Raw genomic sequence first — 12,078 nt, 5'->3', positions numbered from 1 at the left:
TTCAGATGAGTGCTTTGTTTTGGTTTAGGAAAGAGAAGATTTCTTTTTAATTGTGCTACGCTTAGGTGCAAGGGCAGTTTCGTGAGGAGTCACTATGTGGCCTGCTGGAATCATTTACGAGACCGGAATGGCAGCAGCTCTGCTAATGCCTCAAAGGCAAGTGCCCGTATTTCCAAGCTTATGCTTTTGCAGGACTGCTCGCACCACGTGCACGTCTTGGGCGAGAGCTGCCTCTTTGCTGCGTCCGCAATGTGCCTCAACTACAAGATCCCAGAGGTGGTACAGCAAGACAAAATATTAAAGGTGCCAGTGGATTGCTCTTTCCATATCCCAACTCCTCCTTTTGAAAACTCACTCTTTCCAGAAGGCTTTCCAACCCTTTTCATCTGGAGAGGGGTGAAACACAACTCTCCGCCGAGGGCCAGCTCTACGCTCCAGGCAGCACACAGTGCTCTCTGCACCGGCTCAGGCAGAGCACAGACCCTTTCACGAGATCTTCACAATGCTCCTGTGCAAGCACCTGTCTGTGGGTGACAAGGCAAGACGCTGTCCCAAAACCCCTGTCCCGCTCCCCTTTCTGAGGAAGAACTGCAGCTTCAAGAGAGGTGCCTGAGGCAGTGAAAAGCACAGCTAAGCGGAGGGAATGTGGCTGCAACGCTGTTCTCAGAGACTCTCTACTCTGCATCTCATTGTGGTTTCCAACTGTTCCCTCAGCTCTCTAAGCCCCAGGAGAGGAAATGCAGCACACACGCTCTGCGCTGGGAGCACGCGTCGCAGGACGGGGCCCGAGATTATTATTCTTATCACCCCACGGACTGCCTGGCACCGGCTGAAGAGTGTGGCTCAGACGGTTTTCTCTGCTCGCAAACAGCCTCTGCATGCGAAAGCCATTAAGCAACAGCACAGAAGCAACCCATGAGGCAAAACCCGTGAACATTCCCATCCTGACAGCGCGCCGGTCCCGCTGCCAGCAAGACTCCGGGGTGCCGGCACTGGGCTGCGTGCAGGTGCTGACGAGGAGCCATGTGCTTCCCCTCGAAGCGGACGCTTGTGTGGCCAGCTCTCCTGACAGCTCCACAAACAGCACGCAGACACCAGAGAGCCAAAGAGCCCCGCAGGGCCTCCCCCCGTGCACAGCCCAGCGCCTGTGTGCCAGCACCGACGTCCTACTGTTGGAAATGTGGCATATGGGAGCATCGGGAGTGGAGACAGGAACGGCAACATCTGGTTTTTCCGAGCCCCACTTGGAAAGGCTAAGCTATATTCCACCCCCCAAACACAACCGGCCCAGCTGCGAGGCAAGCAGATGAACAGAGCAGTACAAAAATAGCCACTTCTGTCGCGCTCCTTCAAGCAACGCGAGGTTGCCTTACAAAAATAAACAGGCGAAAAGGAACAATCACGGGGTTTTTTTTTCAGCTCTTAGAGGGACCCATGTGCTCACATCACGGCAACACGGCAAAAGGACGCACCCCCCTCGACTCACAGCGCATTCCCCCCACCCGCCAGCTGACCACCTCGGGTCTGCGTGCGGCGCAGCAAGAATCGCACGCAGCTTCCACAGGCGGTCCCTGATGGGACTAGTCACAGAGGCTTTCACCAACCTGACCTAAAACAAAATCTGCATGCCTCAGGCCGGACTCACTCCACCCCCTTCCCGAGGCGTGGCTTTGAGAGAGAAACTAACAACTTTGGCCAACACAACTTGCCTGGGCTCTCGCTTTCCCAGGCTTAGCTGTTCCTCGGGTTCCTCCCTCAGGAGGACTCAACCCACACCCTAGATCCTCTTTTTAGAGAGCCACTCCCACCTCTCCCTGACCATGAAGCATTTGCTGTAGCAGAACCTATTTAACCCATTCCCAGCAGGACCCGTGCCCCCTGCCCGAGCAGGGCAAGGTGTTTACAGAACCCCCTGCAAGCCCCCACACCAGGGAGAGGAAGGAGAGGTTTCGCTGCCTGCCTCAACCAAAGCTGCAGGGAAAACTCGCTCGTTTGCTTCTGGAGCTGCAGAAGTCCTCCTCCCTGCCAGAGGAGCCCAGAGCAGCACGGATCCTGCGGGAGCCAGGGCCGAGGTCCTGCCAGGGGATGTTGCAACGGCGCTGTGAAGAGGCCATTGCTGGGGATCTGCAAGTACCACTAGCGGTGTGTGTCCAAGGAGGTGGGCACAGGCTCTAGCCAGGGCTACAAACTCCACCCTGGAAACCTCAGTTTCAAACCAGTGGTTAGACCTCATGACTTCATCACAGACATGCAAAACAGCATTGCACAGAGCCAAGCGTGTTTCTTGATACAAGGAGCTGTCTGTATAGGCAGGCGGAATACAAGCTGCCCAGCTGTTGCTAGAAGAAAAAAAGGGCACGGTTTGGTGTCCAGGCACAATCTGAAATGAAAAGGAGGAGGCTGGCTCAGTCCTGGCTTGGATGCAGAATTCATGTCACTACAGATCGTCCCGCAGGCTTGTCAAAAGCAAGAGCTGCTGCGGAGCGTGCCTGCTGTCGGAGTGAGTGCAGCCTCCTCCTGACGATGCTCAGGAGCACATGGCAGCACGACTGCAGCGGGCAGAGAGAGCCCCACCGCCTCCCAACACCGCAGCCCCCAGGCTGGAGGGGAAGCAGGGCCACGCGGTCAGCACGCACACGCACCGCGACTGAAAAAACGCCGTAGGTGGGAGATTCGTCACCACAAAGTGAACATCGTCGTTTCCTTCCATCGAGCACTGTTACCAAATCAGCATATCGCACTTTCTTAACACAGGTCGCTAATTAAACTAAAAATCACGCTGGATCAAACAGAGTAACACAAGACCGTATGCCACATCCGAAACTTCGTCTCCGATCTCGGCTTATTGAAGTCTTCACTAGGCCTGATGCCAGGAAGCCAAAGAGATGTACTCGTTCCTAACCCAAGGGGAACTATTTTTACTGTTAGACTGGCAGAAACCAGCTGACTGACAAATACTACGCTTTGTTTTCATTATCTCTGTTTAAATCCAGTGGTAGCACATCATCAAAATGGATGTAATCATTTGAGGGAAAGGGAGGAGCTGGAAAGTAAGGTCAGAATCTGTTTACTGGTTACGGTTCCTATAATATACAGCAACTGCTACAGATGGTCAACTCACACGTCGTTGATGCTCTTCCTGATGACAGCTATCCTTTAAAAAAATGGGAATGGCTGTAATCACATGTTTTTTGCTTTTTGTGCCCTTTGCAAAGCAAAAACTAACTCTATATTTCAATTCGACATTTTTAGTTTTGGCAAACAGAGATGTCAACGTAGCTTCAGTGTCGAAGTGAACAACAGTCCTTCGATACGAAAAACAAGCTAATTCTTTACTGCAAAGGCAGGTTAAGAAATAAGGGCCGGGGAGGTCTGACTTGATGCCCTCGTCCTCCTGTTGGGACAGGCAGGGACCTTCGGCAGACCACGTTCGTGCAGGCGGCAGAAGGCGCAAGGGGAGCGCGGTCGGCAGCTCTGCAGCCCGGCAGCCGCTGTAGCTTCCCAGTCCTTAAGCCCAATCTCAGCAAGGCCTGGAGAGAAGGGTGGGCTGATGGGGGGGGGAGAGAAGGGTGGGCTGATGGGGGGTGAGAGAAGGGTGGGCTGATGGGGGGGGGAGAGAAGGGTGGGCTGATGGGGGTGAGAGAAGGGTGGGCTGATGGGGGTGAGAGAAGGGTGGGCTGATGGGGGTGAGAGAAGGGTGGGCTGATGGGGGTGAGAGAAGGGTGGGCTGATGGGGGTGAGAGAAGGGTGGGCTGATGCAGGTTAGCAGCCAGGCCTCGGAATAGCAATAGTGCCCTACGTGCAGCCCACGAGTGGAACTGCCAGCTTTCCACTGTGGAAGAGACAGACGTTTTCTCTTTGAGCCTGACAGCAACTGCCTAAATTGTGCTGTTGGCTACGGAGGGACTAATTCACAAGTGCTGTGTCCCCGACACTCCTGTGTCCCCCACGCTCCCCCATCTGTGCAGCTCCCGGTCCGCTCCACCCTGGCACTGGAAAGCACATCTTTGCTCCTGAGCCGTCCTTCTTCAGCCTCGCTTACTTTCTTACTCACTTATTACAACCCAGAGGAATGTTTGGGGACATATGGGGTAAATAAGAGACGAGATACAAAATCAAGATGGACTGCAACAATCAATCAAAGGACATCAAAGCTTGAAGAAATGGCGAAAGGGTGACGCAGAAACACATTATGGAAACCACAGTGTGGAAAACGCGGCATGACAAGAGATAAAACAAGGAATCCCATTAAACGGCAAAGAAGGAAAGAAGCATTAACAAACCATATGAGTACCTTCTGATGGAGTGATTTTTCCTTTCAAAACCCCTTTTAAAACCAACAGAATGAAAGCAGCTGGGTGAAACGTGAGAGAGACCTGGCGGGGGCTTACCGACAGGAGAAACTGTTCACGCCAACAGGGAAAAAGCCACACGCAGAAAGGCACCACCAAGACACTTAAAAATTGCAGGAAACACAGGGAAAAATCCATGCAAACAGCACCTGGTAAAAAATACACCAGATGACAAAGGAATCCCAAGAGAGGAGGTGAGCAGAGACACGGTGTTCCTCTCTACCAACGCCTAAGGCTCCGGAGCAGCACTCAGACAGCAGGTCCTCCCTCTGCTCCGTGGGGCTGAGACCTTTAGCCACGGTTTCTTAATGTCTGGTTTTCTGGCACTACCAGGGTTTGTAGGTTTGGCTGCACCGAATCGCCAATCGCAACATCTTTAAATGCTGGGCTAACGTCAAGGAAGTGAGACACCTCGGTGCGGATTAGGATTATTTAATTGCAACTTTGGCCAGGCAGCAGGACCGCCTCCCAACACCACCGCTCTGGGGGATGCCTTTTCTTACCTAGCGGGACATTTTTGTTAGTACATGTTTAAACACCACCAAAAAAGCGCCAGAGTTTTAATCTTTAAAAAAAGTAAGTTTCTCATCCATGGGAACAGCACTCAAATTTCTCTGAAGCTTTAAGAAGGAGCACAATAAACCACCCAGACCTCCTGCTCGTGCCTTTGCTGCAATGGCATTACGGTGACACTTCACTAACACCAGAGACCATTATGCTCTGACAGAATAATACAGAATTGCCTCCTTGTTTGGTGCTTGAACTACAGCTACAATTTGCTCAAGTGATTGGTCCCTTCCACAGGCTGAATGAATCTCGCTTGCAAAATATTTATCTAGCACCTCATTTGGGCCTTTTTCCCCCCTCCAAAATTTCCTACAAAAGAGAAACACAGCCTTGTTTTCGCTGGGGATATGGATTCTTACAAGAAGGACATTCCAGGCTGTTTAAGTTTTTTTCTAGGAACAGCAGTAAAGCGTTTCGGGGCTGGACACCACGGTACAGCCATGCCACTGCTTGTGGTTTCACCTGAATTGGATTTTAGTCTTAATTGGACTTCCCCCCCCAATAGCTTTTGAAGACACCTCAGGCCTTGAAAAGGCTTTTACTGCATCACATAATACCAAAATCTACCGATCGTTGCCAACTCTTCAGATTTAAAATATCAGACTGTAGGTTCCTGAATCATAAAATCTGTTTATTTTAAGAAGGTTTGCTTAGGTGAAGTCACCGGCTAGGCAGTGTAACCCCAGGGCTTGCTGCCAAATCCACAAAAAAAACCCCGCTGGGTTTTGGATGAAAGTTATGACCCCCAAATCTGCAAAGCTTCTGCTTCTGCAGGAGCGTGGTGATAGCAGAGCTCCTCTGATTTCAGCTTCTCCTTCTCACCCAACCACAAGCCGTATTCCACATTAATGAAGGAAAAATAAGGGAGTCTCAACTCTAGTCTCATAAATCGAGATTCTAATCTCCACTTCAAAACTGCCACGACGCTAAAGATGTGTCAGAAATAGTCAATATTTGCAAGGGAAAGCCAGAAAATCTTTTTATGAGGTTTATTTCCAGTTGAGGAATGAAAGAAGCGATACCAGCTCATGAAACAGCTACGTCTCAAAGTAAATGCGAACAAAATCCGGTAGCCCTGAAAACAAGAGCACTTGAAAAGAGATCAGATCAGAGCATTTCTCAGATGGAGAAACTCCGAAGTGCAAATGCTGCCACTTGAAGCGTGTTGCTCTTTGAAGTATGGGGGTTTTTATGTTGCGCACTGCAGATTATTTGGAAAAACAGACTTTTGCTCTTGATTCCAGCCAGACTTTGCGTTACACTTCAAGAACCCGACTCTGGCGAGGGGAGGGGGCCAATATTCCCATTCGGTCTGCCTGGAGACTGCTCCCAGCTAGGTATGTAGTGTCTGCAAGCAGTGGAGCTTATTTCCTTAGTGATTCTTTGGATGGGGCATTTCTTCTGTACTCCTAGTAACGGTGCTGCCGAAGTCACCATTTATTTCCTCAAAGTTGCTACGTTTCTAACATCGGATACGAGAGGAATTCACTTCCTAGGCCTTACTTCCACAGCTGGAGGTACGGTATCACATTTGGTGAGGGAAACGGCCAGCACACACACCTGCCGCAGCATCAGCGAGCTTTGGCGTTGGTAATTTTCTGAACTCGGCCTTCTTAAAGGCTGTTTTCATTTCAGGCTAATAAAAGAGTTTTGCTGAGATCTTAAAAAAATCTTCCCTCTAATGAGAGAGTAAGACAGCAATCACTAAAAGCATTATTTACTTTATCTCTCAGTGTTCCACAAAGGGAACGTGAATGGACAAAACCGCCTCCATAACTTCACTGTGCCCTGAGCCAGAGCCCCTCGCAGCCCGACAGAACTGAATCTGTAAGTCTTTAATGGGTACAATGATGACGTAAGCACACGAGCCTTTTCCCCCCCATCATCAGGAGGTCAAACGGGGCAGTGAACTTCTCCCCAGAGGAAACCCGTGTGCCGCAGCACACCGCTTCAGCACATCTCACACCAGACACCAGGCTACGACCGGCACACGCCTTTTCAGCGGAGTTGTGACCATACACACAAGACGATCTGCCGGCTGACAGAGATGACGCCACAGCCTGAACTCCAAAGACAACCATCCCTCAGCGGAGCAAAGCTCTTCCCCTCACCGCACTGCTCTCACCAGTGCTGTAAACAAACCTTTCTCCACTGAAATCAGAGGGAGATGTCAGTCACGCCAGCCTGCCGCTCCAGTCCATTTGCTGTAGTGGATTGCCCCTTCCCATACTCCGGGCACTTTGTTTTGTTGACCTGCAAGAGCTTTATGTCCAACTTCAATTTGTCATTGCATAATAGGATCTAATCCAAAACGTTCTGGGAGCTTAGCTTTTACAACTCAACGCCTCTGAACAACAATAATATAAACAGTCTCAAACACTTACTACCAAAATTAATAATCCTAGAAACACACTGTAATAGCCCCAAATCCTTAAAAAGCCAAATGAAGGACTTATCATCACAGTCTTCAGAAGGCTGTTCTACAAGTGACCAGCGAAGCGCTGGCACGTTCCACCTCTGTCGCAACCGCACATTCAGCTTCCAGAGCTGCAGATCCCCACGTCTAACTGACAACAGTTAACGCAACATCAGAAACCCCTTAATAAAAATCAGTCTTTCCCAGTTAGGGGCTTTCTGCAACAAACAATGGCTAGTTTGTTCGGCAAAGTCTAAACATATCTTGTGAGAAAACAGTTGGAAAACACCTTGTCTGCTGGATTGAGAGACATGCGCATTTTCCTGGTTAGCCCAGATACATCTTGCCGACCTACAATTTAATGTTTGCTGTGGTACTTTGCAACTTATGCAGTGTCTCTTAATCTATAGCGACACTAAAAAGTGGAAACTTAGTTAAGAATATCTGAATAGAAAAGCAGACCCTTAACTTATTGAAATACCAGTAGGAATTAGCTCATGTGAGATTTTTCTACTGTGCCGGGCCCCAAGTCATCTCTCCTACATGAATCACTCGACGCTTTTGTCTCCTCAAGAACAGAACGTTGCTCCCTAAGGAAAACAAATTTAGGTCCAAAAAACCATTTAAAACCCCCCACTTTTCCCCCAAGTCTGTTTTTTGCATCATACGGTAACTTAAGTGACTGAGCACACAGACCGTTCTTATGTCGCTCCAAGAAACGTACCTTGCTGACTGCTCTTCCCAAAACAACAAAATCAGCATCTGGACACGAGCACAACTGTCATCCCATCCCGGCACTTTCATGGAGAAATTTTTATTGGAACTTGTTAATTGAATCTTTTGGATCTGCTGTTAACGGAATAGTGTTCAAACCACATCCAACGGCTCGTTTCCCGACACCATTCTCCTCCTGCCATTTCCCCCAGAACGGCAGAAATTAAACTCTCAGCACAAAACCTCCGGCCCCTCCAGCTCTCTTTAACCTGCCCGCCGGGAATGTGAGCCGAGCGTTTGCCCAACGCACCCGCCGGGCTCTCCGATCGCACGCACGCACTGGTGTTACCCAGCGGGTCGCCAACGCTTGGCAAGACCTGAGCAGCGTTATGAGATGACCCGGGTTGGGCTGACGCCCGAAAACGCTTCTCCAGCTGCCAAGCCGAGCGCATCCCCCCCGGCCCTGACTTTTGGGGGCCACTGGCCCAGCCGCACTAGCCCAAGCCTGGCTGAAGCTTCCGAGCCCGAGCAGCGCTGCCAGCCTGGGCCCGCATACTTCACATACTGAAGCTGTTTTCCCTTTTTTTTTCTTCGCTTCTGCCCACGTCTGACCCCGCAGGCTGACGGCAAACTTTCTGCCGTGTCTCCATGTTTGTCCCCGCTGTCACCCGTCCCATCTCCATCACGCGTCCCAGCGCAAAACAACCCTCAAGGCAAAAACACTCGAGGGTCAATTAAACCGCCGGGGAGCCGAGCTGCGAGCGTTCGCCCGCAGCAGAGCCCCCGGCCCCGGCCCCGGGCCCCCCGCCGCGCCCCGCGGTACTCACAGCGCCGTGGCGGCGGGAGGGATGCCGGTCCCCGGGCTCTCCATCCCGCGGGCAGAGCAGTTGACGAGGCAGGCGGGGCCGGTGCAGGTACAATCGGCGGCGCAGGGTTGGCAAACGGAGACCGGGGGCGCCCGGGCCGCCGCCAGCCCCCCGCACAGCAGGGAACAGAGCAGGCACCAGCCCGTGAGGGGCAGCCGCGCCGCGGGGACGCCATGTTTGCGCTGTGATCCAGTGTCTCCATTTCCAAAAGGCATCTCTCCCTACGGGCATGGCATGGCCCCGGCCCGCCGTTCCCCCGGCCGGCCGGCCGGGCCCGGCCGCGCCCCGCCCCGCTCCGCCGCCGCCGCCGCCGCTCCGCGCACCCCCCCCCCCCCCTCCCTCCCTCCCCTCCTCCGCGCCGCCCGCCTCAGCGCCCGCCCGCCATGGCGGCCTCCCCCGCAGGGCTGAGCGGTGCGCGCTGCTCGGCGGCGGCGCCCGGCCCCGGCCCCGGCCCCGGCCCCGGCCCGCTGGGCTCCCGCTTTCCGCACTGACAGCCCCCGGCCCGCCGCCGCCGCTCGGCTCTGCGCTCCGCCCGGGCCGCGGCCGCCGCCTCCCCGCTCCGCCTCCCGCCCGGCGGAAACCCGGCGCCGCTCCAGCCCCGACGCCAACCCCGGCCGCCCCCGCCGCCCGACCGTTCCACTCCCCGGACGGCGACGAGGGCCGGGCTGAGGGGAGCCCTCCGCTCCCGGGCGCGGCGGCCGACGCCGCGGGGCTCCCGGCCGCGCTCCCAGGCCGGGCCCGGGGCACACGGCCTCCCGGCCCCCTGCTCGGCAAGGGCGGGGGGGGGGCTGGGGGATCCCGGGAGGCAGGGGCGTTCCTGAGGAGCAGGGGCATCCCGGGAGCAGAGGGGTCCCTTGCGGCAGGGGGATCCCGAAGAGCAGGGGAGTCCCTTGGGGCAGGGGGATTCCTGGGGAGCAGGGGGATCCCGGGAGCAAGGGGGTCCCTTGGGGCTGGGGGATCTCTTGGGGCAGGGGCATTCCTGGGGAGCAGGGGCATCCCGGGAGCAAGGGGGTCCCTTGGGGTTGGGGGATCTCTTGGGGCAGGGGCATTCCTGGGGAGCAGGGGCATCCCGGGAGCAGAGGGGTCCCTGGGGGCAGGGGGATCCCGAAGAGCAGGGGAGTCCCTTGGGGCAGGGGCATTCCTGGGGAGCAGGGGGATCCCGGGAGCAAGGGGATCCCGAAGAGCAGGGGAGTCCCTTGGGGCAGGGGCATTCCTGGGGAGCAGGGGGATCCCGGGAGCAAGGGGGTCCCTTGGGGCAGGGGGATCCCGGGGGGCAGGGGCCATCCTAGGGGACATGGGTGTCCTGGGGAGCAGGGGCATCATGGGGACAGGAGCATCCCGGGGGGCAGGGGTCATCCCGAGGAGAGCAGGGGTTATCCGGGGGGGGGGGGTGTCATCTCAGAAACCGGGCAGGGCAGACAACTCAGCACAGAGTTCTGCTGGATAGATGCTTCGGTTGTCTCCAGATTACAGGGGGGAGCTTCCCCTCCTCTGCACACAGGGGCAATGGGCAGAGGGGAGCACGTGCACCCATCTGCACCCTCGCTGAGGGCTTTCGGTGCTCCGTTCCTGCGGCTGATGCCCATTCCTGAGGCTGCTGGAAGCCTGAATCCAGCAAGAGCCGCAGGGTACGGTGTGCATTACACAGCTACAGCACAGCAGCTAATTCAGGTGTCTTGGAGAGAGATGAAGAGCAAGGCGGGTGCTTTTCAGTGTGTTTTTTTAATGCCAACCATAACAAATTCATCAGGTTTCAATGCCACTTGCACCCTGCGCTGGCCCAAGGCACTGCGAAGGTTCTGACCTTCAGGCCATGGTTCAGACCAGGCCAGACCTGGTGAGGTCAATCCTGTCATCATGTGGATGGCTCCTTCGGGATCTGAACTGGTTCTCGTTTAAAGTGACTGAAGAATCTGACTAAAATAACGTCTCTGTACAACAAAAGGAAGAACAATTCTGTCCTTATAGAGGGCATCTCTCCAAAACCAAACCTAGCCCCGTTTGAAAGCGGTGGAGAAGGTGTGATAGCTGATAATTTTACAAGGACCCTAATTTGTTAAGTGTTTAACACATGCCATGCTACTGTGTGATGGTACGTAGGGAACATGTCCCAGCCATCAGCCGAGGGGAGGAGACGAGGAGGAGGTTTGGGGGAAGCAGCGGACTGGTGCACAGTGCCAAATGCTTCCCTGCGGTGAGTGACTGGGAAGGGACATGCGAGAGGCCAAAGACAGAGCAGGGAATCCTGCCCATCCTCCAGAGGCAGGTGCTGTTCTGCTCAGCGGGGGATGACATCTGACGCACCAACCGAAGGCACTTTCTCCTTCTGACCCGGACAAAACCTCCTGCAGGGTGTTTGCTGAATGAGAACAAAAGCATTTTGCTCTTCATTTTTGTGATCCCGTTAATTCTGGCAGCCATTCACACCCTCTCTCATACTCATGTGTGACATTTAAGTTCCATGCAGCGCGTCACTCCAGCCCAGCCTTGGCGTCGAGCACGCAGGTGTCCACAGGAGCCCCCACGTGCAAAACCGAAGGCGCATCTGTCCGTACGATCACGGCTGATGCAGCAATTACTGCCTTCACGAAACCCTCTGGAAGCACTGTCCCGCGAGCACCCCTGTGAGAAGGGCTGCCCCTCCGCCGTACGGCTGAGACACCCGCCCGCAGAGAGGCTGCACCCCTCGAACAGGCAGCCGCCCCGATGCCAGGGTGAGGGGTGTTTTGTACTTGACCGAAGCAGCTTGCACAGGGCTGCCTTCTCTCCAGAGCTCCTGCCGCCCCTCGGGGCTGCACCCCTTGCCTCCGCCGGCTTTTGCCGCTCGCCCCCGGTGTGTTCCCCAGCACGCCGCAGCGCTCCGACAGCGAGCGTGCTGGGGAGCTGCCGCCCTGACACTCTACAGCAGGCATTGTGTCAGTGGGGCCCTGTCAACCGGCGGGCTCAGGAAATCTGCCTGGCAGCTTTCAAGGCAGAAACCACAACAAAAAGGGGTGGGAGAGAGACACGCTAGCTGTCCGCAAGCATCCGAAGAGTGCGAGCAGCAGGGAGCCAGAACAATTGTTCGGGGTGGTACCCGACAAACGACGGGAGCCTCGGAGCCTGCTACCCCCGCTGCTCCTCTTCTGAGAATAGACCTGGGGCAGAGGAGGGCCGTGGGGGC

General features: G+C 54.9%; 1 protein-coding gene across 2 annotated transcripts in view; it reads right to left on the bottom strand.

The window, feature by feature from the left end:
* Positions 1–9,130, bottom strand: part of PKD1 (polycystin 1, transient receptor potential channel interacting) — a 93,727-nt gene extending 84,597 nt beyond the window's left edge. For both annotated transcript variants that reach the window (XM_086473284.1, XM_086473286.1), the window contains exon 1: positions 8,877–9,130. In XM_086473284.1, coding sequence (XP_086329410.1) covers positions 8,877–9,130 — 254 coding nt within the window. The remainder of the gene's footprint in view (positions 1–8,876) is intronic.
* Positions 9,131–12,078: the final 2,948 nt, after the last annotated feature.

Source organism: Leptosomus discolor, chromosome 14 (genome assembly GCF_034619465.1).
Source record: "Leptosomus discolor isolate bLepDis1 chromosome 14, bLepDis1.hap2, whole genome shotgun sequence".
Classification (NCBI taxonomy): Eukaryota; Metazoa; Chordata; class Aves; order Leptosomiformes; family Leptosomidae; genus Leptosomus; species Leptosomus discolor.
Note: the sequence above shows the minus strand (reverse complement) of the source record. Positions and strands in the feature narration are given on the sequence as shown.